The sequence below is a fragment of the Festucalex cinctus genome, chromosome 1, assembly GCF_051991245.1.
Source record: "Festucalex cinctus isolate MCC-2025b chromosome 1, RoL_Fcin_1.0, whole genome shotgun sequence".
Classification (NCBI taxonomy): Eukaryota; Metazoa; Chordata; class Actinopteri; order Syngnathiformes; family Syngnathidae; genus Festucalex; species Festucalex cinctus.
This window is the reverse complement of record NC_135411.1, coordinates 29,184,509-29,210,329: the sequence shown is the minus strand read 5'-3', so window position 1 is coordinate 29,210,329 and position 25,821 is coordinate 29,184,509. Positions and strand designations below refer to the sequence as shown.

General features: G+C 39.7%; 2 protein-coding genes and 1 long non-coding RNA gene across 5 annotated transcripts in view; 1 reads left to right on the top strand and 2 right to left on the bottom strand.

Annotated features, from left to right (window-relative positions):
• Positions 1-23: 23 nt before the first annotated feature.
• LOC144022864 (ethanolamine-phosphate cytidylyltransferase-like) lies at positions 24-14,199 on the bottom strand. Of its 2 annotated transcripts, none has more exons than XM_077528035.1 (13): positions 13,835-14,199; positions 7,967-8,055; positions 5,714-5,875; positions 5,569-5,635; positions 5,388-5,472; positions 5,277-5,318; positions 4,198-4,345; positions 4,032-4,114; positions 3,698-3,775; positions 3,549-3,614; positions 3,404-3,469; positions 1,596-1,707; positions 24-1,519 (listed from the first exon to the last, which is right to left on the bottom strand). In XM_077528035.1, the coding sequence occupies exons 1-12, from the start codon at positions 13,999-14,001 to the stop codon at positions 1,606-1,608; spliced, it is 1,155 nt and encodes a 384-aa protein (XP_077384161.1). In that variant the 5' UTR covers positions 14,002-14,199; the 3' UTR covers positions 24-1,519; positions 1,596-1,605. The 2 variants fall into 2 exon arrangements, with proteins under 2 accessions (XP_077384161.1, XP_077384152.1); XM_077528026.1 differs by having other exon boundaries at positions 1,596-1,684.
• Positions 1,948-5,916, top strand: LOC144022876 (uncharacterized). Of its 2 annotated transcripts, none has more exons than XR_013284426.1 (4): positions 1,948-2,142; positions 5,226-5,327; positions 5,411-5,435; positions 5,549-5,916. It is a non-coding gene; the product is annotated as an uncharacterized LOC144022876 (long non-coding RNA). The 2 variants fall into 2 exon arrangements; XR_013284428.1 differs by lacking the exon at positions 1,948-2,142 and adding an exon at positions 2,609-2,909.
• A 1,983-nt stretch (positions 14,200-16,182) lies between the features above and the next one.
• The window catches only part of LOC144022855 (transcription factor MafG), a 36,714-nt gene continuing 27,075 nt past the window's right edge, over positions 16,183-25,821 (bottom strand). Inside the window, exon 3 of the mRNA XM_077528015.1 lies at positions 16,183-25,183. Within this exon, the coding sequence (XP_077384141.1) occupies positions 24,731-25,183 (453 nt within the window). The 3' untranslated portion in view covers positions 16,183-24,730. The remainder of the gene's footprint in view (positions 25,184-25,821) is intronic.

The window sequence follows — 25,821 nt, the reverse complement described above, 5'->3', positions numbered from 1 at the left end:
AAATGTATTTCAACTGTCGTTGATGTTGTCAAATGACTATCTTTATTATGATAGTGTCAGTGTCATGGTACTATTGGATCTCGAGTTGTTATAATGTTGCGGCTGCTCACTGTACATTTATACACACATTAATCATCAAGAGGTGCAGAGTTCAAATATATGACCAAAAATATAAGCTTCTCTCCCAGTTGATGTCAAGATGAACACTCCTATAACGTTACTTTCTCACAAGCAGCGATGATGTTCCTAAAGTCAATTTGACCTGAGCATGTTTACCTGTACCAAAGTGTCAGGAAAAGAAGAACAAAAAAAATCCCAATAAACATTGTTTGTATTTCAGTAGTCACTCAATTTCAATAAGTTTTCTTGTGAAATGACAGCGGGAAAAGTGTGGATGATGAAAAATGCATGTCCCCCACAAAGTGTGACAAAAAATGAGGGGAATCCTTACAAGTTGTAGAAGTGTGGGTGTGCAAAGATGTACATGTGCCCAAGGATCGACAAACTGTGTAGATGTTGAAACCTTTCATCAGTGTACGCCCACATTTCCCTCAAGCGCGATGAAAAGTGCTGGTGTTGAAACATTTCACCAGGGAAAACTATGGGGTTTTAAACATCCACATCAGCTGTTGTTTGGGTGTTGAAATTCTCACATCAGACCGGGGTTTGACGAAAAACCGTGGGCGCTGAAGCCTTTCACCGGCAAAGTGTAAGTAAAAAAGTGTAAGGAAAAAAAAATGTTAATTGAAGGCAATTACCCAGTTGTTAAAATTGTCAAAATAGTCCTATGCCTCGAACTTGCCACGAGCAGCACAATAAAAGCTTAACAAGCCGGCCGCGAGCTGCGCAATGAGTATCACTGCACTAGCTAAAGTGAGGGTATTTCAACACCAACATCTCCCACGGGTGTGACCAAAAGTGTGGGTCTTTTCATCGGCTGAAGTGTGGGTGTTACAATACGCACATCACCCACAGGTGCGACAAAGATTGTGGATGCTGAAATGTTTCATCCGTTAAATTGTGGGTGTTGAATCTTGAAACCTTTTCACTGGGTAAAGTGTGGGTGTTTCAACACCCACATTCCCCACAGGTGCAACTCAGAATGTCGGTGTTGAAACCATTCAATGTTAGTTCAATACCCTCATCTCTCAACAGTGTGGCAAAAAGTCTGGGTGTTAAAAGACCCGCTTCCCGCAAAGGTATGAGGCCCCTGGATCCACGCGAAAACTTGTCAAAGTGTAAGTCAAAATAAAATCACCTTTTTCAGGCAAAAAAAAAAGACATATTGGTTTTGCTTGTCCATAAATGCGCTACAGACAGGACAAACCGAAAACAGGTATCCCGGATGACAACATGGCCATCATGTTGTGCTCGGATTCATAACTCTTGGGTTCATTGAGCGTCCACCAGCACAAGCACAGCATTCTGTCACTGGTCCGCCACTTGGTGTCGCTGCATGGCCTGAATCACTGCAATCTCTGTCGCCTCTTTCTTCTGGTTCCGGTCTTGAAAAAGCAATCTGAATCCCCAAATGACAAAAAATAAAAAAAAGTCATGTTTTCATCTTAATGAGTGAAGAGCAGCTAGTAGATGACCTGTTTTTGGTTATCCTCTGCACAATGGCGTCCGTGGTGAGGCTGTTCCCGCTGTCAACATTGCGCAGGATTCCTTGCTTTCTGGGCACCTGGAAATGAAAGGGGGAGTGGGCTGGAGTCGCATCATAGTTGAAAGAGAAATTTCATGTAAGAAAAAAACAAACAAACAAACAAAAAAAACAGACACATTTGGATTGTGATTTTTATCTTATTTTTGGATTTCAGGTATTTTAATTAAAAATAAATGTCATGGTTCTCTTTCTCCTTCTCTACAGTTCCGGCACGTGGCAGGAGGTGGCGCCAACATCGCAGGTAGTGTCTTGCAAACATGAGTCTCATCAGTTTTGATTAGCTGGCTGTCTACTTAACCAGCCTCTCCTGGTGTTCTGTGCCAGAAGATTCCCTTGCTATGCTCAATGTGTTCTTGCCACATTGCTGCGTTCTTCCTCCTGCCACGCAACTCAGTCAGGCACCTGTTATCTGGTTGTTGTTGCCACCTCCCCCCCCACCCCCACCCCCCCTTCTTTGGAGTCCCTCCCTGGTCAAAGTAAGGTGCTTTTTCTATTGCTACTTTTGTTTCTAGTATCTCCCTGAATAAGGTGATTTACAGTTAGTACTTTGTAGTTTAATATTTTTCCCTGAACAAGGTGACTTTCTGTTGATACATTGAGAACCAACAAACTCTTTGCTCCTATCTCTCTGCATCCTGGGTCCTGGCCTTCCTTGTTTTTGTTTCGTGGCACCTAACATAAAATCTGATTCTCATTTTCTCTTTTTTTCAATTGCGTTTTTCAATAATTCACAGTAAGAAATTTAAGTATGTTGTTGAATCCATGGCGGTTGAGTGGTTAGCACGTCCACCTCCCAGTTCTGAGGACTCTGGTTCGAGTCCAGGCTCCGGCCTTCCTGGGTGGAGATTGCATGCTCTCCCCGTGCCTGCGTGGGTGTTCTCCGGGTACTCCAGTCTCCTCCCACATTCCAAAGACATGCATGGCAGGTTAATTGGGCGCTCCGAATTGTCCCTAGGTGTGCTTGTGAGTGTGGATGGTTGTTGGTCTCTGTGTGCCCTGCGATTGGCTGGCAACCAGTCCAGGGTTTCCCCTGCCTACTGCTCAGAGCCAGCTGAGATAGGCTCCAGCAAAAAAAAACAGCTCCTCCCACTAGAGTTCGACATGGTTTAGTGTGTGAATGTAGTAATTTTAATTAAAAGTAGAAATTGATTCATGAAGAAAGACATCATGGAGATTATCTGTGTCATTTTGGATGACAATTGGCTGGTATCCGGACCGATGACAACATAGCTTCTGCAGCAAGGTAGAATCACTGTTCTGTTCACTTTCGTGCTGAATGGTGTATTTCGACTTTTTTTGGTTGCTATGTCCATCCATCCACCAATAGTAGATCCGCTTATCCTCACATTTATATAAATCATTTGTGAATTACAGTTGAGGCTACGAATTTCGGGTTGTTGCACAAATAGCGGCACTAGCTAGCAGCTAGGCTAAAAACACTCCCCCTCGTTACAAGGCATACTGTCTAATAATTGCTTATTTTCATACACTTCTATTACAATTTTGACTTTTGTGCTGCTTGGAACTGAAACTAGAGACCCCAATGAGGCCATTTGTGAAGAAATCTCAAAGTGGACAAATAAAGTTCAGCTGTCTAATACCGTCCACATGTCTAGATTGATCCTGCCGACATGTGGACCTTTTGCTGGAGAGGGTCACGTATATATGGGTGTGATTATTTCATATATATATAAGTGGGTGTTTATGACACCTATAAAAATTCTAAAGGTTACTTACAGCATATGGGTCGGATCCGTCCTTGGTGGGGTAGATTTGTGTCTTTCCATGGAATACGAGGTCCACCTGCGGAAGACGCCGTGAATTTGCTTATAGTGTTTCCGGTGTGAAAAGAATGATGGTTGTGGACCTCTCTCACGCTGACCTTCAAATGATCCAGCAGATCTTTGGTGACTGCAAATGGTGCGCCAATAACCACCTCTGAGACGTACTGCAACCAAAACGAGAGCACTTTAAAGAAGATCAAGGCAGTAATGAGTTGGGAAAGGGTGGAGAGTGATAATGCGAACATACCCGGCAAGCCAGGACGCTTAGAGTTCTCTCATGGACATTCATGATGGGATAGTTTTTCCCTTTGTAGCGGTTCACTTCCTTTAACAAACAAATAGCACGGTTAACACGTTATGCTCTCATGTAGAATGCGAAGAAGATGTATGGAGTCCATGTTATGTTAAGATCCATAAGGATTTTACATCTTGCTGTGTAGTCAGCTATTACTTCTAATTAGAGTTGCTGAAATGCTAACAGTGGGCAAACTCACATAACAGCAAGATAGCAACCCCATTGCAAAAGGCGCTAAGCAAGATCGATAAGGATTTTACCTAAAGTGCCCCTAATAAACACTCACTTGGTCAAAGTGCAGCCCCACAATGATGTATGGCTTGTCCGACATCTTATGCACCGCCCGCAGGAAGTCCACATGGCCAATGTCTGACAGGTGTCAAGGAGACTCTCTTACAGAAGAAGGGGCCAAGTGCCATTGATTGTAGCTCTAAAAGAAGAGAAAAAGATACGGAAGAGGTCGAAGGCCCCGGCCACGTAGATAATTGTGTCACCAGGCTGTGGCTCCTGGCCCGACGCAAACTGGATGATTTTCTGGGAAGTCTGAAGGAACTGAGACACCCCTGTCCAGGGACTGTGGCTCTTCTGACCATTGGAATCCTGTAATTCAAACACAAATACACACAAGCAGTAGACATAAGACACTCACACCACAATTTGAACTTTATGGGGCACAAATATGTCAACTAAGAAGCTACGGTTGAAAACAGGAAAAAAAAAAAAAGAATTTTTTTTTTTTTTTTTTTTTTTTAAATCACTGACATGAAGTCAGACTAAACATTTCCTGTTTTAGGTCAATTGGGAAAACAAAAACTATTTATTTGCTAAATGCCAGAATAATGAGATGCTTTAAAAACAAACATTGTTTTCTTTAAATTTACCATACAGTATTTGCTACATTGCCTTTAAACTGTCTGACTTGGGTGAAATACTTTGGGTGTTCATGCACAAGCTTCCCACAATAGTTGGCAGGAATTTGGGCCCATTCGTCCTGACAGATGGTGTAATTGAGCTGAATTTCATTTTCAATAGGACTGAGAGGTGGCCTTTGTAATGGCCATTGTAAAATATTTATTGTATCCTTAAGGGACTTTGTAACCAGTCTGACAGTATGAATCAGGTCATTGACCATTTGGAAGACGCATTTGCGCCCAGGCTTTAACTTCCTGGCTGATATCTTGAGATGTTGCTTCGGTATTTCTACATAATGTTCTTTCCCCATGATGCAGGCTATTTTGTGAAGTGCAGCCGTCCCTGCTGCTGCAACACAACCACACACCATGCCACTATGCCTGTATTTCACAGTTTGCAAGCGTCCCATTTTTCCTCCAAAACAACCAATTCCATAAAAATTCACAAATGGTGGCTAGAGTAATAGGAACAGCCGGAGGGTTTGTAATTCCTGGAAGAAGCCCTTGGTTTTAAAATAAAGTGATGTAAAGTTTTTTTTTTTATTTTATTTTTTTTTTTTTTTTAAAAGAAAACCTCTTCTGGCTAACATCATGAGCATGATTTTGGTACAACTACCAACCTTTCCAAAGTTGTCTGTGTGCTGCTGGTAGTCCGAAGCATCCTGCGCAAGGTAAGATGACACAGTCAAATTGGCACTGATGTGAATGGAGTCAATGAGAAAAGGACTCACTATGTTGCTGTGATGTGCTTTAGTCATGAGGAGCATCCTGCCAACCAGGTCAGTGGTCGACACTCCCTGTGTTCTCTTGCATTCTCTAGAAGAAGCCATGTATCCAAATGGAAATAATAATACTAATTCTTGTTTATTTTTGTTGTGAACTGTGGATCAAGTGAAGAGAAGTGAGCCGTACCTGTAGCGTCCCGACTCTTTGACTTCCTCGTACGTGTCCTTGCCGTCCACAGTCAGCGTCAAGTCGTCTGCAAGAACAGGAGACAAATGACCTTTTGGAATTTTTTTCGTTTTGTTTGGAGACACCAAATGAGACGCACGCGTACCGCCGTGCACGCAGAAGTCACAATTGTACTTGTCGAGGGTTTCCAGGGCGGTGACGTAGGGCGCTCCCTCCACCACCTCGTCCACCCATTTGATGGCCCGCACCATCTTGTAGCGCTCTTCCTGAGTGAAAACCGGCGGGCCTTTGTGCTTTGAGATCTCGCCTGGGAAAATAAATAATGTAAAAAAAAACGTCATTGTTGTGAGTTGTTTTGGACCCCTTTTACTTTGTCATCTAGTAGTTCTGTTTCCTGTGTTTTCCTTTGTTTTTTTTCCTTTTCATGGCTGGGTGTGGTCAGGCTGTGCTGGGCTCCATAAACAGCTGCCTCCAATCTACAATCACCCTCAGTATTTAAGCTCTGGTCTGACCGCCACTTCTCGCCAGAACGTCTCGTCATATTCACGGTACTAGTTATCGCCTGAAAATATTCCTGTTTTTTCCCTAATCGAGAGAGTTTTTTACTTTGGTGTTTTTGCAAGCTTTTCTCCTGGGTTTTCCCAGTGCCCTTGTTTAAAAACTGACTTCCTTTTGTTCTCTTGTTTTTTTAAGTCCGGATGTGCTGAGAGCCCAGCCACCTTTGGTTTGATACTTGGTTTGTTTGCTACTTTGTTGAATAAACTTCTGTTGTTACTTTTACGTCTGTGTCCGCTCCTGGGTCCTAAGCCAGCCACAACCAGTCATATACTTTTGTGGAAATCTGTTACCGTTGTTAACTAACAAATGTCTTAAATAGAATGAGAGTTGCTTGTAATTGCTGTAGTTCGCGTTTCAATGTTGCTGTCAGTCTCTTGGATGCCTCTCTGACACATTTATCTTATCATTTGTGAAAGGATGTACCGTACAGTTCTAATGTCACTATTGTGCTATATTTTCTGCACTTGATGATAAATGTCTTCACTGTGTTCCAGGGTACATTTAATGCCTCTGAAATTCTTTTGTACCATTGTCCTGACTGACACCTTTGAACAATGAGATCCTTCTGATGCTTTGGATGCTCTCTGCACACCATAGCTTGCCCTGTAAGATGCAACTACAATGCGGCTGTCAGGAAAACCCACTCGAACTTTGAACTTTACTCGGATGAATCAGGGGCACTTTAAATGGTGACAGGTGTGTGCTGACTCCCAATTCAACATGAGTTATGTGATGGTTTGTATCTTGAAATATCAATGATGAGACAGACAACGATGTACTCACAGCGGCTTGCTTGTTTAATCTCCTTCCATTGGTTGGTACATGCACGTAACTGATTCGTTTCCAACCTGATGTAGTGTTCGACCTTCACCAATAGGGGGTGGTACTAACACAGCAGAGCAGCTGTGATATGTTGGTTGATCATACGTATGCAAACATTACAAGTTAGAATGTGATTGGTTACTTTTGAACTCAGCAGCAGTTATGAGAAGGGTGTGCGCACTTATGCAACCACATAATGTCATCAGCTTTTTATTATATCTCGAATAGATTTTTTTTTTTTCAATTTAGTTGTATAGGTTATAGATCATGTTTAACTTGGTCTTATTTTACATCACAAAAAGGCATTTGAACAGGGGTGTGTAGATTTATTTATATCCGCTGCTCATTGTTCCTTGCTTGTTTTTCTTTACATTATCTGTTGTTGCTTTTGTGAGGCTTTGTTTTGTTTTTATTTGCTTTCATTTGCTTGTAGTTTATTACTGACTGTAATTTGACTTCAATTCAGTGTTTACGGTTAGCATAAATTTCTAATAGACACAAAAACACATGTTCATCTTTTATGAAATCGTGTCCAAATCACTTTCCACGCACCCTTGAAATAGTATGCTGCAGGAACAGAATTAGTCAGTTCACATTAGTATGGCTTTGTTCAATGTCTTTCATGTAATTGGGTAGAAACTCAATGGATTTATTTGTCTTTTCTTTTGCTGAATTGAGTTGAAAGAGGGAATGAAGAGGTGGGTAGTGTCCTTAATGTTTGCTTTCTTGACACAGTGGGATGTGTGGAGTTTCCAGGGAAGGGAGAGGGCAGCCTTCTTTCAACCAATATTTGTTGAAATCCTTTTTGTAACTAACGAATGCCTTTTCTCACAGAACAAAATCAAGTAAATGTAAGTGGTTCTTCTTTACCCCTCACCAAGTTTTGGCGGAAATTAGGTTACTGTATAAACCTAATGCCCTACCTAATGGACAAAGGCCTGTGCCTCACGACTAAACCACAACAGGTTGTCATATTATAATCTTAAAATAGGAAAATAAGGCGATAACTGAGCCTTACTGTCTGTGTGCACGCCCACAATGAGGTAATCTCCCATGGCCTTGGCCTGCCGCAGCTGGTTGGAATGGCCGTAGTGGACCATATCATAGCTGAAAGACAACATAAAGAACACAGAAAAGAATCACGAGGAAGTTTCCTCATGTGGAATGTGCTTTGATACCTCTGAATAGGTTTAATTTAAGGTCTCCACATGCACAGGCCTGTTCAAATGACAGGTTTTTGTGGTATAACATGTAGAACCAGAACATCAGAACTTTCATTTTATTCACTTTACTATATCTAACCAAAAGTTACCCTCACAGCCACAGCTGGGTGATGAATCAATTTTATCAATTAGTTTGACTTTACATTGCATAAATATATACAGTTACATGTATTTCCCATCATATTTCATTTTGTATACATGATATATTAAATTTGATACACCAAATTTTAATAGGTTTGCTTATATTGACTTATTGATCTTTGCCATTTTGATAAGTTTGCCCATTAAAACAATAAAAAACATTACATTATTTTTGCCTATTCCGATAGATTTTGCCTTGTCATTTTCTTTTAAGTTTGTAAAAGCAACCATATTTGATTTCATGAAAGTTTAGACCATACTAAAATACATTCTAAAATTAGCATTTTATCTTTTTTAAAGTGATTTTTAAGTTGTTGGGGGTTTTTTTTGTTTTGTTTTTTTAATTTTTATTTTTTTTTTAAATAATAAAATCAATCCCAATAAATTCTCATACCAAAATGTAATGTGTACCGAATTCATAATTGGTGGAATATACATTTTTCAAAATCCTGGTGGACGTATCATCAAACACTTGACACAACCAAACCTCCTTGGTTGAGGTTCATAGACAAAGGTTGCTTAGATTTCATCAGCGCAATAGCAAACAATTCATGGTACGGCTTTCTGTCCGCCTCAATAGATGACAACGTGGAGGCGGACTTTACCCGTCCTCGCTGATGCTTCAGTGACACAGCTGACCAATCAGAGTGAAGCGAGTTGGTGTTTTTTTTCGCAGCATCCACAACAGTGACAACACATTGTGTGATTGTGCTGCGCTCTCCTTGGAATGCTGCTGACTGCGCTGGAGATTCCGACAACACGGCTTCATGACGGCATTTGGGCCGAGAGCTCATGTTGACGTCGGCACTCTTTGGCGCGCTCAGCCTGCCGGTCACAAGAGTTCAGGCATCCCAAACATTCGGAAACATTCCGGGGGGCCGAGCACGCGTCTAAAGCCGCGTGCGCATAACCGGAATTCTACGGGGAGAAAGGCGCTGTAATCCAGGGCCCGAAAATGAAAAACATCCCATTTGTTGCTGCACCACAGTAGGAAAAGTGTGACGATATCCAATGAGTAGCAGATGACCTGGAGCCTTTCCCATTGACTTTCGGTGAGAGGACTGGTCGCAGCAGTCTCAAGACATATATAGATAAAGATATAATAACAAAATCACATTAAAACCTATGGACAATTTAGTCTTAAGTGTACCTAACATGCATGTTTTTGGAATGTGGAAGGGATTTGAGATTCAAACCGAGAACCCAGAAAACTGACTGGAAACCCAAAGTCAGCAGAGATGGGCTCCATGTCACCCACCACCCTAATGAGGACAAGCACAATTTACATTATATGTCTTGCAGATTTTTTGTTTTAATTAAGTAGTAGTTAAGGTCTCTTTACATTTGGCAATTGGGAATTTCTGATTTGGCTTAAAACTAGGGCTGCGCTGTGAGTTAACTAATTAATTACTCACAAAAAAAGAAATCATTGCATTACATGTATTAACGCAGATTAATCACACTATTAATTTTGACCACAGATTATCCTTTAGCTGACAGCGGATGGTTACGTAGAACAGGTTGCGTTTGACCAAACAACACAACTACATGCATTAAAGTCAAGCATTAAATAAATGTTTGTGTATGACATTCAGAACATTTGCTCATGTCAAAGTATCGGGGTCATTTTTTCCCCATTTTAAATTCTGCAAGTAATTAACTGATAAGAAAAAGAGGAGGATGAGCGTGTGCAGTGGATCAAAAATTATGGAAGACGTCCTCATAACATTAAATGTTGAAAGAATTAAACACAAAAGGTGCTCTTTAAATTTGGTGGGCAAAAAATGTTGATAAAAAGCCTTTTTAATTATGTGATTAATCGTGATTAATCAAAATTCTAAGATGTGATTAATCTGATTAAAAATTGAATCGTTTGACAGTTCTACGTAAAACATTACTCTTGTTGTTAAATTACTCTAATTGTCTCTTTAACAAATATGCACATTCACGCACACACATTTCGTTTTTACCAGGTGGGCAAACATTTTGCTTCAACTGAGTTCTATGAGAAAGCGCACACCTCGAACAAAAGGCTCTCATTGACTCAACGGTTTAAGATACAGATTTAAGAAATGGCCCGTTAGAACGGCAAGGGTTTGGGGAACGCAAGCATGTTCTCATTTTTTATATTGGATGAAAAATGCCCGAATTAGAGCAGGTTGCAAACGTGTGACTTTTAAAAAAAAAATGACAAGAAAAAGGCAGCCAAAATTACATGGGGTTGAATGGCCGAAATAGTGTGACTTCTTTGCGCTTGAAGTCAAATAAAAGGTACTAAAAATGACACCTTTGCTGCACAAAAGTGGGTTTGGCAGAAAGAAGACTCTTCTGACTACAAAATGTCCAAATTTGATGTTTATTGAGCAAATATTGTGGCCACGGTGACGAGTTGAAGTGAGATTTTTCTAAATAATTTGTTTTTGTCTCCACTCTATCGTTGATTGCCCCGCTCTAGCAGACGCAATACACACCAATGTAAAAAGCCTTTTTTTGTCCATTTCGCTCACTCTCTTTGAACCCGCACAGGAGGGGGAGAGCTTACATTCCTTAAATTTTTTTTTTCGACACCTAGTTAAAGATGGAAAAAATTGCAACAAAATGAGCTAAAAAACATTTCGGTCAGTCAATGTATGTGCGCGCAGCGTGGCTTGGAAAAAGGTGTTAAATTTGTGGATCTTTTCCCCCCTTCTCCATTCATTCCTATATGGGACTTTTTGGCGGGGTTTTTTGAGAATTGCGTCGCCATGGTAACTCAGAATTCCGAAGAAAAAAAATGGTTCCCCGGCGAGTCAGATCGAGATACATTACAACAACAAGACAAAGACATTGAAATATCCGGGAAAAAAAAAATGTGGAAAAAATTGACAATTTTATCCTTTGTTATAAAGTGTAACAAGTACTAAAGGACAAAGTATTGTTTAAAAAAAAAAAAGTCGAATATTCTGTGACCTAGTGCTGGGTATCGTTTCTAATTTCCTCAATTGATTCGACATCGATTCACAAGAGAGTACAATTCAATTTTTTTTTTTAAATTTGATTCAATATTGATTAATTGCGGAACATCAGTTCTTCTTAAAGGTACTAGAGAGGATTCTGCGGCGGAAAAGTAGCCCAATGGCTGTTTGTGGTTTTCTCAATAGTGCACATGCATAACCCCCCTGCTTTTTATGCAGGAAACGTACTGCCACTAGCGTCAATAAACAAACCATTGAACTGCATCAACGCTGGTGTTACATGTTTAACAAGCTTCATAAAGTATGTTTCTTAGTCATCTGTAGCTACCTGCCCAGCAGAAACTTAGCGACGAAAGCATCCGTCTTCAGACCTCTCTGCTGCTTTTGTTTGGCTTCGCTCTTTCAGTCCTTGTTTCCTCCGTTCAGCAACGTATTATAACTATAATTCAACAAAAGATGCCTCTGCCAAATCTAATATTGGGGTCTAAGGAACTGAGCGATAAAAGAAAAAGGGGGTCTTCAAAAAATAGTGACCACCCTGACAACCAAACCCATACTAAGAGCCTACAAGCTTTATATGTCAAATCTGTACGTATACATATAGTTTATACAGTAGTCTGCTCACGAGATGGGAGGAGTAAGATGGCTGCCCTGTGGCTTTAACGGCTTGCACGGGCGTGTATGGGCTATCGGCTATCCAGTCATATATACAGACCAGTAGGGGTGTTAAAAAAAATTGATTCGGCGATATATCGCAATACTACATCGCGCGATTCTCGAATCGATTCAATAAAAAAAAAAAAAAGATTTATTATTATTATTTTTTTTAAAGAGCTCAGAATTGTTCATTCGGTAGTCTTACCGATTCAACGTCTTATCATCATTGCCTTTTTTTTTGTGTGTGTGTGTGAATCGATTTTTAAACTTCCATTTTTAATGGAAAAATATTCAACAAAACGTCTGACTTCGGGTTAGGATTCACACCTTGAGCATGGAAGAATGTTATATGAACGGAACATTAAGCCTTAATATTTTATTTTAATGCTGTTCAAACATGAAACAGATTACAACCTCTATAAGACTGAAATTTCAGATAAATAAATAATACATTTTCATATAAATCTTACACTCTACAAGCTTACTGATTAGTATTTTCTAAATTTGAATGAAAAAAAATCGCAACAATCGACTTATAAATTCGTATCGGGATTAATCGGTATCGAATCGAATCGTGACCTGTGAATCGTGATACGAATCGAATCGTCAGGTACTAGGCAATTCACACCCCTACAGACCAGTGTTAGCACATCCGCCTCCCGGTGCAGAGGACGTGAGATTGAGTCCTATCGGCTATCCAGTCATATATACAGATCAGTGTTAGCACATCCGCCTCCCGGTGCAGAGGACGTGAGATTGAGTCCGGGCTTCGGCCTTCCTGGGTGGAGATTGCATGTTCTCCCCGTGCCTGTGGGGGATTTCTCCGGGTACGCCGGTTTCCTCCCACATTTGAAAAAAATAAATAAAATAAATGCATGGCAGGTTAAATTAATCGCACACTCTAAATTGTCCGTAGGTGTCATTGTGAGTGTGAATGGTTATTTGTCTGTGCGTGCCCTGGATTGGCTGGCGGGTGTACCCCACCTACTGCCTGAAGGCGACTGGGATAGGCTCCAGTTCCCCCATGACCCTTGTGAGGAATAAGCAGTTCAGAAAATGGATGGATGGATGGCTAATTCAGTAATTGTAAATTTAAATTAAAAAGATTCTGAATTGCCTTAAAGTGCAATAAGTCATGTATTTCATAAATGTAAGAAGATACTTTTATGTGAACAGTAAATTTCAAGAAAACAGGAAGATACAAAAATTGACTTTAAAATTTATTTTCCCATGAATTTATGGGAAAAAGTGATATTAAAATAACCGATTCACAGTTTTATAAATTGTCATCAGGCTCAAAAAGTAAAATCGATTTGATTATGGATTATTAAATTATTTAAACCCAGCCTAATTTCTGGCTGTAATTCATATCTTTATTCCTGGAAGAGTCATGTGATCAACAAATAAGTTACTATACTGATTTTATACCATTTTAATTAATCAGCTGATTAAACAGTTATCGAAATATTATTAAAATATTATCAGCCTAAAAAAATTATCATTTCAGGCGCTACTAAAAACTGTAGTACTGTACTACTTTTCTATTGCACATTGCTTTGGCACCATCTTAGGGCGATTCAGGCGGAACACAAAATCCGCATTTTTTTCCCCCGATTAAGGATTGGAAAAAAAAAAAAAGATGCCAAGGGGAACTGTTCTGTAGTTTGTATTGTAAATAAGTCTGATGACTCTCCAAATATTCGAATTCTAATATTCTGTCTGCCTCACTTATCTCCAGGAGAGGGACAGAACATTAGGAACAGCTCTCTCACAGTAACACAATGGGCAACAACTATACAGATTTACCTAATGGAGTGGCCCAATTAGTAAACTGCAGCAGGCCCCAATATCCCACCTTTCCGACTACTTCCCACCCCCCGATACTACCCGGCCCGTTGGTACAGTACTCACCATCCATCACACCACACGCGGACCCTTCGCCTCCTCTTCTCGGGGCTGCCCGCCGGAGCTCCGGGTGTCGAGCCGGAGACCGCGTCCTTGCTCACCTGGTGTGGGGGGAGCCGGTGGTGGTGATGATGGTGGTGGTGGTGGTGCTGGTGGTGTCCGTTTTTGAGCATGTTTGAAAACCCCGTCCTGGGAATGTTTTCCACGACTGCTACCTCCAGTTCGGTCGATTTGGTGAGGGGTCGTGACGGCGGACTACCCGACGGTAGGTCGCGGACGCGTGGAACAGCAGCGAGCGGTTACGCTGCGTCAACACCGCCTCCTTCCAGTCCCCAGCTAGCTACGCCCGCTTTAGAAAATGAACAGGAAATGCCAAACTAGCTATAAAGATTTCATTTTACATTTCTAACGGTGGATCTTTTGTTTTGAAAGGGCAATAACCGGAAAAGCTGGGTTTTAAGCAGTAGTCTTGACGCCGGTGAGAATCACGCGACTAGCCCGTGTTACATAATGACGCGAGCGCTGTGCTCATCACGTGACTGACTTGCTTACCCGGGCTACCTTTTGGTCACGTGAATCAGACATTTAGCTTCGATTTATACAAATAACTCGAAAGATAATTAAAATTAATGTTAACAATATCAATATCGAAATAGATAAATTGAATAATGCAAAATAGGGGAGCTAAACGAAACCAAGAGCCCTTTAACAATGTGAGTAAACAGTAATACGTAGTACAATAACAAAACAGTTATAATTATGTCAATGCGCTCAAAAATAGAATGGATAAAATATAATAACTTGAAACCATAACAAGGAAAGATTTGGATCGTAGTAGTTACACTTTAATGCCATAAGATGGCGGCAAAGATCCACTATGATGTCTTGTCAGGAGCTCAGTGATGAGTATTGTTTGAAGTGAATACCGAATCTTTATTGATAATAAATCATTTCACACATTAACGACTATTTTTAGTATAACTTCTTCATTAAGAAATTAAGGTCATTTAATGTCAGCAATCACATTTTCATTTTTGTTGACATTTTACTCATTGAATCCATCTTTACAAAAGGGTCCCTCCTGGTTCAATTTTCTCACTGTCAAACATAAAACAAAACTTTCCCAAATAATTAATCAGGCCAACAAAATAACCCACACCCCACAGACACCCCTTTCAGAACTACACAAACGCTCGGTGATGAGGATCACTTGTTTACTTTGCTGTCAACAAGCAAACGCTTGGGCCGAATAAATATTCACAATAAATCATTCATACCGACAGCAATATCGTTTCTAAATGGTACTAGGTAGCACTGTTTATATTAGGCATCAGATTTGATTTTGTTTTCTCTTTATAATTGTGGTATGTGTTTGAGAGAGAGTATTGGATGTATTTGACATCCCTCACATAAAGATATTTATTTTGGTCTGCGGCATCATCTTGTGCCAGCCTAAACCACTCCAGCTTCTGTCCTTCAAAATACATCTATCTTAGCATGCTGTGCTAAGTTACAAGCTAAATGAAAATGTGCGCCTTGTCTAGATGAATGGTTCCCGGGGGGCTTCGAAGCCCCCCCCGAGAAGTGGGCCAGGCAGACACCTGGCGGCAGGAAGTGGGTGAAGATGAACAATGTGGTCCTACATGGCCCGCCGCTCTCACCTTAACCCAGTCTTTCGCATCAGTCAACTTCTCACAGGCCAGCTGTCCCTTCTCGAGGAGGGAGTGAAAGGGGGATTTTTTATGTATTTTTTTAACATTATTGTAGCAACACATTTTTATACTTGAGTTAAGATCTTTGAGGGAATTTTTTTTTTTTTTTCTATTATAGTACTACATCTTGCAAAATTTGCAACTTTCCTTTGCATGAAATTTGATTCTATTTTTTTTATGTAACAAGTTTTGTTCATTGCACGACTTCTCGTATCGTTACTGGAACTGTAGGAGGTCTTTGATACATGCAAGATCGCTATAAAGTAGATTGGCCATCTATCGCTATGCATGATTTGGCAAGGCAATGTTTAAACTGCACCCATGGAGAGGTGGTGGGGGCCGTGCTTGTACCAGCCCCATGGGGGTGCGCAGAGATGACTAACTCACCAGCGCACCTAATCTAGGACAAGCACACCTAGACATCCTTCATGACTCTCACATTTTCGTCGCCAGAAACGCGTCCACAGAGGTTAGCCGAAGTGGGTCGCCCGGCGGCTTTTTTTGGATCATGGAAGAGAAAAAAAAATGATGCCATGGAAAATGATGCCGCCATCCTAAAAATCCGCCTGACCGCAATCCAAGTGGGTCACCGAGTACGACAAAAGCAACACGGAGAAATCATTTTTTTTTCCTCAAACATTTTATTGATCTTATAGAAAATAAAGGAAGCTGTATCAACAAACATACAATATATACATCAATAACTTAAGACACCTCACATTTAAATCCACATTGTATATATCAATACATACGGGACTTATCTACAGATTGCAAAATGGTACAATAATAATTTAATTTATAAATAGTTACAATTCACTGTTCTCATACAAAGTACTGCTGCATTTTATTACAACCCATACAGAAAAAAAATACTTATTACATTTGTATCACTTGCTTTTTTTTACGCTTCAAAACACAGGGGGACATGGGAAAAAATAAATAATTGCACAGTCGATTGTGTACAAAGTTTACAAAAAAAGAAGCACACGTGCTGTTTATTCTCTCCAATTATTACCATTTTTAAACTGCAAAATTAAAATAAAAGCTTATTAGACAGTATAAAAAATGTTGCAACATGAAACAAAAGTACAAAATATTGTGGCAGATGTTACTGACGTGGTGTAGCAGCACAGAAATCTCGCTTATACAAACGCACAAAACACGAACAAATGCACAAATATACACAACAATGACAAAATGATATTGCAAGTGGCCCTTGAGATATTTTCAACATACTGTATTGCAGTGATTCTCAAAGTGTGGCTCCCTCTAGTGGCATGATAAAGAGTCGCTGCCTGGGGCAGTTCTGTTATATTTAACGTTGAAGTTCAACTCATTTGCGATTAATCTTTAATAACTCTTGGTATTTAAACATTTCTTGAGGTATAACTTATGATGTAACTTTTAACTTTATCATTAGAAAGCACCAGCTGAGGAACGGACAAAAGAGAGCATGAAATAATACAAGGGTGCCTTGAGATAAGAGTGCCTTGATTTGGCATCAGCAGACTTGGCAACATTCGGCCACTATCGACCTACATTGGTTTCCTTGCAGTGGAAAGAAAAGATCAGTCGGTGGCGGTAATGAGCCAGTAAGTTGGGCTGCATGTTCCATGTTATGTGCAGAAACACGTTCTTATTATGTGCTTCACACGTCATCATTGTTAAGTGCAATAGTTGATGTGAAAAAACACATTTAAAAAAAAGTTCTAAAAGTTTTTTTTTCTTTCAAATAAAATTACACTTTTTCGCCTTTATTGGTAGACTACATTTTTTCCCCTCAAACTTTTTTCTCGTAATGTTCTTTTTGTAAATAACAATTTTATGCCTTAAAATCACAGCTTTTTTTCCCCCTGCAAATTTAATTTTTCTTCTTAATTTCATTAATTTAATTACTTTTTCACTTAAATGACACATTTTTTTTTACTTTTATCGTAAAGCCATATATATATTTTTTTTACTTAAACTTGATTTTTTTTTCTTGTTAAATTACTGCATTCATTATTTTATCTTCCTTTTATGGCCTTTTAAACTAAAATTACACCACTTTCTTAGCCTGTTAAGGTAGCAATATTTTTTTCCCCTTCAGAAAATCCCCCCCCTTGACAATACAGTCTTTATCCTTGAATATTACTAACACGTAAAAACAGTGTATTTTTTTGTGGAAGCTGGAAAAGATGAACACTAAGTCCATTTGTTTAATCGAGGTGACGATGATTTGAGATACAAGCACTTTAAAATGCAAACAAATTAAACTTCTATCTCAAGGCACCACTGTAATAATAATAATAATAATAATAATAATAATAATAATAAAAACACTACTCTACAGATGACTAGGTAGCTCAACAACATACATAAATAACAGCAAAAAGAAAAAGGTGTATATATATATATATATATATATATATATATATATATATATATATATATATATATGTACACCAACAGCAGTTATTATAACACAATATGGTCACATGAACAATAATGATTTAAGACTCCGTTCACACCTTTCCACTGAGTTGCATATTAAGGGTCACTTTTTTCACCCCTTAACCCGGCATGGTCAACACCACCTGTAGCTACATACTGTTCACCTGCATACGCCCCCATGGTCGCTTCATTAGGTACACCTACACAGTCCAATATCCAATAAGGTGTGGGAACGCCACCATTTTGTTACTTTGTGGAGTCCAACGTCATCAAAATTCCAGTCAAAAGCCATAACATTAAAGGAAAAATAGTTTTCTTCTCCCATGCATAACAAATAACTTAAAATATGTGCATTAAATAAGTAACTAAATAAATAAATAAATAATTAAATAAATAAGAGTTGTGAGAGGGAAGAGCCATTGAATCAGAAATTTGCTGCGGGGGCGGGGGGGTGTTGGATAGAAAAACTATCTGGAAAAAAAAAAAATTCAATAAAGTGTAACATGAGAAAAATCCAAAATGTTACAAAAAGAATAAGTCACCTTTTTATAAATATAATTTGTACGGGAACATTACAACAACAACGAGAACAAAAGCCTTCACTTAATGATAAAAGATTAAAGTTGTATTGGTTTTTGAAAGCGCCAGAATATTACTAGAAAAAAAACATCACTTGTTTGCATTATTTTCAAGGAATTGCTTGTTCTAATTCTTATCAATTCCCATCCTTAATTACAACTTCATCCTCAGGTAGGAGCTGCAAATATTTTACACTGACAGATTTCACCCACACAGCTTGTTTGGCTTCTGCAGGCGTACCTAATGTTGTGTCTGGTGAGCGTTCTGTATTATACAATCTATCTATATATACACGCACCCGTGTATGTGTGTTTATGTGAGAGATAAAGCGAGGCAGCATCTGTAGAGAAGATTGCGGTGGCACTCCGAACACAGTTTGAAGACACTTGACACACGCACGCACACGCAAAAAAGACGGACTTCACAACACGGCCACAGTAATAATAGAGGCGTCAACATCAACAGCGGGCTACATGATCAATACACACTTGTGTATCGTTATTGTTAATTTCCCCACTCAATAGACGCCAATCAACACCTCGCTTGACCAGCAGGAGACGAGACGTGCACATTATTGAGGAACTGATTGTAACTCTACGTGGTTGCGCCGTGGATTGGAGCCCTTTACGATAAGCTTATTATGAAAATTATGAAAAAGAAACACAAAATAAAATAAGGAATAAGAGCTACCTCGTTGCTTCTCTTCATGTTTGTTTTTGTGTTTTTTGTCATGAAACTATTTTGTCCTGAGCAAAACAAACGTAGTGCACACAAAACCTCAGCCCCAAACAACAACAACAACAAAAAAAAAAACCTGAACAGAACTGAAAAATACACGCACCCTTTCATTTGAGTGGCTACAGTTATCATTATGTCATAATAAAATGACATTGAAAAAGTTGATTATTTCTTGCCATGACAGTCTGGAGTAGGGTTGCAAAATTACGGGAAGTTTCTATCCTGGAAATTCTCAAAGTATTGTACACAAAAAAAACAAAAAACAAAAAAACATAATAAATGCATGTGACAGTGGCTTAAAAATAATATGATTTTAGGAATAAAACCGCTGGCTTATTTTCGATGATTTTGATACTGTATCATATTCTACTGTTGATCATGATGGCGATGTTGGAGAGCCAAGTATTTTTTGAGGTGGTAATTGATGTAAAAATAACCCCACCCAATGTGGCAGAAAATATATTTCTGAATAAATTTGTTACTTTTGAATTAGAAGTCATGCGACATTATGATTGCTCTTTTACCACTAAAAGAATGGATGATGAAATGAAAAATGATTATGTTTTGAAGAATTTCCCTTGAATACTAAAAGGAAGTCAATCGACTTGAAATTTGCAGAGTCTCTAATAGGGATGGGCAAGTACCTATACCAGCTAGTATCGGACCAAGACCAGGCCTTATATCAAGGTTTTGGTTCTCTCAACGACAGCCGATACCAGTATTGAGTGTGCTCTTGTGGCCATTTTATGATCAGGAACTAGAAATTATAAACGAGAAGAATAGAAATTGATATTTAAATTCATGCAATTTTAAGGAAAATGCTAATTGCTATATATAGTTTATTCTTTAAAATTATTTGTCATTGATTTCTTGGGGACATTTTTATGTGTCAAGTGTATCGGTACTTGGTATTGGTGCCGACTCAAAAGTACTCTTACTGGTACCAGTCTGAAAAGAAATGGTATTGAACTTCCCTTGTCTATAACAAGGATTTTTAAATCATGGATGAAAAAAAAACAAAAAAAAACAACTGCAGTAGTCTGTCAATTTTTTGGAGAAAGTAAATATATTACTATGATTTCGAGAGCCTGTGCTCGGTACAGCAGAAGCACTAACAGACAAGGCTTCCTGTGTATTGGAAATTGGATATTAACAGGAATGAACAGGTATTAGCGATAATTGTGGGTTGAAAGTATAATTGAAAATACATTACAGATAATCTGGTTATAATATTCTAATTAGGGGTGTGAATTGCCTAGTATCTGACGATTCAATTCGTATCACGATTCACAGGTCAAGATTCGATTTGATACCGATTAATCCCGATACGAATTTATAAGTCGATTGTTGCGATTTTTTTTAAATTCAAATTTAGAAAATAACTAATCAGTAAACTTGTACAGTATAAGATTTGTAGGAAAATGTTTTATTTATCTGAAACTTCAGCCTTATACAGGTTGTAATTTGTTTCATGTTTGAAGAGCATTGAAATAAAATATTAAGGATTAATGTTCCATTAATATAACATTCTTCTATGCTTAAGGTGTGAACCCTAACCCGAAGTAAGACGTTTTGTTGAATATTTTTCCATTAAAAATGAAAGTTTAAAAATCGATTCAGCCGCCTATTGAATCGATTCGAGAATTGTGCGATGTAGTATCGCGATATATTACCGAATCGATTTTTTTTTAACACCCCTAATTCTAATTATCCTGAATCCTTGACAACTTCCAGATACTGTATGGTTGAAATTACAACAATGCGGAACAATCTGATAATTGTGGGAAGAATGAAGTATTGTGTATCTATGTCAAGTTTTGAAGCTCCACTCCACTATTTTTTTTTACTGAACCATAAAAACATGGTGTGATTGTCAAGGAGGCGGCACGGTAGTCGAGTGGTTAGCACGTCCGCTTCCCAGTTCTGAGGTCTCCGGTTCGAGTCCAGGCTCGGACCTTCCTGGGTGGAGTTTGCATGTTCTCCCCGTGCCCGTGTGGGTCTTCTCCGGGTACTCCGGTCTCCTCCCACATTCCAAAGACATGCATGGCAGGTTAATTGAGCGCTCTGAATTGTCCCTAGGTGTGTGTGTGGATGGTTGTTCGTCTCTGTGTGCCCTGCGATTGGCTGGCAACCAGTCCAGGGTGTCCCCCGCCTACTGCCCAGTGCCAGCTGAGATAGGCGCCAGCAGCCCCCGCGACCCTTGTGAGGAATAAGCGGTCAAGAAAATGGATGGATGGATGGATTGTCAAGGAAGAAGCGGAAATGGGAGCGAATAAGGAGAGCATGAGGATATTTTGGAGGGCTTTGGCAACGGTCAAGTGCCTTATTCACTGAATGCATTTTGCGACATAGGCGCTCCGCACTTTGCTCTCTAACCACTGGTACATATAATATTATCAATACAGCTAAAAAAATGTAATTTGTCCAACCAATTGAATAGCTCCATAAATTCTCGGTTAAGCATCTCAAAAATAACATTTCCTGAAAAGTTTCAGAACTAATACAGAAATTGTCCATCCCTTTGCAACCCTAATAGAAACTCTCCAATTATTAAGTCTGGATATTGAAAAGGGGAAAAATGGGTGCCCTTAATCAATGCTGTCCAGTGAAGCCATACATTTTTCATTGCACAGTGACATACTGCAGCATCAATCTGTTTCAGGGGGCCCAAAAAAAAAAAAGAAAGCTATTTACCCGATTTCCCCCCCACCCCCAAATCTTGATGTGGCTTTGGAAGTAAATATCACAAAAGAGCAGGAAGAAGAAGCGAGAGGAGGAAACCACAGATGCCACAACGACAAGCTGACCTTGTTTACACCACCTAAGTTTAGCTCTACAGACTGACTGGCTTCAAAAATAGCACGGCATTGACATCTATACAGTGAACGACACTGCCAAAACTTGTCACTTAAGGAAAACACGTCACATCACGCGCTACCTCACAGTACGCGTCTAGAGTCACTAGAAAAAAGCTATCAGACTTCAATAGTAAGCCACTTTTGGTACAATTGCAAAAGAAAATCCGGGGAAGTCACTTTTTTTTTTTTTTCCCTACACATTTTTTCCACCTTGTATTTCTATAAACAACAATAGGTATTCTACCTGGTAATAAAATAAAACATTTAGATGGAGTGGGGGAGCCTCCAAAAGCCAGTATTATACAATAATGTCATTTTGTTAGCATAATTGCCGTAAAGGCCTTTTAACACTGTACTTAGTTTTCTTGGTGTTCGCCGCAGGGCAGCGCATAAGGTGCGAGCTTGCCCATATTTGGAAGTGCTTGCATAGCGGCCAACCAGGAGTTAACAGGGAGGCTCATTGGCCTATTGCTGCTAGCAGTCTAAAATCACTCCGCAGCTCTTCACCAATTGGATTTTTTTTTTCCCTTCTTGTTTTCTAAAAACGTTCAAAAATGACTTGGGCTAATGGTTTGTGAGTTCAACATTTTGGGGGGCTTTTGAGGTTTTAGGCTCCCCCACCCCTGCTGTAATTCACATTGAGACAAAAGAACTCCACATCTTAACCATTAAAACAGTAAAGCTTGTGTGAGATTTTTTTTTAAATATCTGACAGCCCTGTAAACAAAAACAACCTAAACTCCACCATATTTTCTCTAAGAGGAGATTAAATGGTAACAACATTCAAGGTTTGCATCACGATCCTTTTTTTTTCCTTTTCTTTTCATTGTGTTTCAGTGCATACACATATTATTGCATCTACGGGTCATATCAGCAACGACTAGTTCTGTTCAATGCTGTCATGGGGCAATGAGCAGAAAACAATGTTCGGATTTGAGGCGCTTTCATTGACGCTTGTAAAATAGTTTCTTGAAAGGGGGAAATATTATGGAAAAGTGACTTTTTGATTGATTGTATACAAATGTACTCAGAGTGCATGGCCAGTGGCCACACAGCAAAGGTAAAATTAAACCAAACATTTTTGATTTATTTATTTATTTTTCTCTGCCTGTCTACAGTGGGTCCCTGAGATACAAGCTGAATTCTTTCTATGACTACGCTCGTAAGTAAAAACACTCATATGTCAATGTTGCTTCCCTTTTAAATGAATGGACACGGCATTAATCAATTACAGCCCCCTCATAAAAACCAAACATTTTTGTTTTTTTAATAAGAAGAATAGCACTTGACTGTATACTTTAGAAAAGTCAGAGTAACAACATAATTTAATGGAATGTAAAAAATGAAATGCTGCAATTCAATTAATTGTGCCTTCTGGTGTGCATGCCTTGGCCACTGGAGGCAAGATATTACAGTAATTCAGACACAAATGTAAAAGATCACACTTCTACTACTTAATTAATTGACTGCTGCTGTTAATATTTGTAATTTTAATACATTTATTATCTGTCTACATGCTCCACCTTTTGTGTTCAAATATCGAGAGTCGATGGCGTTTTTCATGAAGCTAAATAGATTCTCTTCAAGGCAAAGCTACTGTATACCTCGTTAATTGTTTAGTGTGACAGTAAAACTCAACTGGGAGTGGCATGAAAAACTTTGAAGCCTCTTTTTTTAAAGTAATTGTTGAGTAATTGCCACTGCTGCTTATCGTGAAGGGAATTGAAATGGCTCGTCTCTTGAAATACTCTGTAGTTGAATCACTTGTATCTCAAGGCACCACTGTGTTTGGAGAATGTGTCTGTAAGCCAGACATTCGAAATTTCAATGACACTGTCATGTAACCGTGTGGCTATATTGACCTAATAACCCCCCATACACACAAGTTTCTCTTCTCAGGATTTGAAATCCAGGCTGGGAGAAGATCAGCCATTTTTCTTGTCATTGCCTGAAACACCATCACGTCACAATCAAAAGGCAAGCAGAGCCATTTTGAGTTTTGCTGGATGCAAAGTTCTGATAAGCGGCACATATTCAATTGCTAAATGACTTTCACGGGTCCGACCGCACACTAATTGACAAATGCTTCTGTGAGTGAAAATTATCTTGTTTTTTCCAGGCAGTCAGTTATCCTGACACTCTGGGCTCTGCTAATGTAGGTAGAAGCTGCTTGCTTAGTCGTACCCTCAGAGCAGGCTAATTTCAGAAACAGGCTGTGTACTGTAAAGTGTGCTATGATTCTTGATCCTTGGGGTATTTCCACTAAAGCATGTCACAGACATGTTATTAAGACACCTGGGAACTGTTTTAAATAGTGAAAAGAAAGCATAATGTCTCTTCTAATATACTCGAGTCAGTCAGTGCATAATAACAATTGCATGGGTTTGAATGCTTCATGTCTAGATGTAAAGAAACTAATGATTTTTTTTTTTAGGATTGTACTGGCTAAGGAGGTGCTGAAAGACAAATATAGCGATCCGACTTTTGCAAACAACCACAATAGCTGCACCAGTTGTCCGAAAACAATATTGCCATTGGAATGCCATGTTACAATGCACTGACTATTTTTGGTCTTTCCGCTACTACGACCTGGCCTCCGTTTTGGATTTGACGATGGTGATTACGCTGGTGGCGGCCACTTTACCGGGGATGAGGGGCCCGATGACCGAGGCCATGGGCCCGCGGGCAGTGGTGACGGGGTTGCGCGCCACAGTCCTGGCGAAGCTCTGCAGCGCCTCGTACTTAGAGCGCAGTGCGTCCAGCTCCACCTTCATGCTGGCGTTCTCCGTGGCCAGCTTGTCCACCTCCTGTTGCAGCTGAGCCTTCTGCTTCTCCAGCTCCTCCTTCTGCGTGACGCGCTTCACCCGGCAGCTGGCGGCGTAGCCCCGGTTCTTTAGCGTGCGCCTCCGCTGCTTCAGCTGAAGGATCTCCTCCTTGGTCAGGCCGCGTAGGTGCTGGTTCAGTTCGCGCACCGACATGCTCACCAGCTCGTCGTCCGTCAGGCTGGTGCCATTTTCGCCAGGCTCTCGCTTCACCTGGGGCATAGGGGAGTTTGTCAGCGCGGGGTGGTGGGAGGACTCGTGGTACGCCAAAAACCTGCTCGGGATGGGATTGTGGTTTAGATGGCTCTGCAAACCCTCTTCACTCCCAGCTATTTTACTAGATTTTGACTGATTTTACAAGGCCCAGAGAATATTTTGTTGTATTGCTATGAAAACATGGAACCTACCTAAAGAAAGATTTAGAGTCTCATCTTTCATCAGGGAAAAAAAAACTTCTACTTGCGCCCCTATAATTTCAGGTTAGGAGCCATTGTGCTCAGAGTTAAAAAAAAAAAAAAAAAAAAAAAAAAAGAAGAAAAAAAAAAGCCACTTTTGGCAACTCGTCAGGCTTCCTGTTCGGTTTCCCTCAGTTCGTGATTGTTTTTTTTGGGTGAGTTACGCTTCTACTGAGCCATAAACGAAGCCACCACACAGTTCCCACCCTTCTAAACACTTGTTAACTTTGTTTACTTTATAAAAAGTAAAATAGGGGCATAAATATAGAATAACATTAAATCGAGGAGGGGGGGTGCAGCTGGGGGGTTGGCGCGGGGGGTGATAATAGGCATTTTTCCACCAACAAGCCCAGGAACTTTGAGTTCTGGGTAAAGGAGGTTCTTGGTTGTAAAGTT

Coding starts and splice junctions, on each gene's coding strand:
- LOC144022864 (XM_077528026.1), bottom strand. CDS start 14,001: ATGCTCAAAAACGGACACCACCAGCACCACCACCACCACCATCATCAC. Junction 3,615..3,697: donor TAAGCGTCCTGGCTTGCCGG/GTATGTTCGCAT, acceptor TTTTGGTTGCAG/TACGTCTCAGAGGTGGTTAT. Junction 3,470..3,548: donor ATCTGCTGGATCATTTGAAG/GTCAGCGTGAGA, acceptor CGTCTTCCGCAG/GTGGACCTCGTATTCCATGG.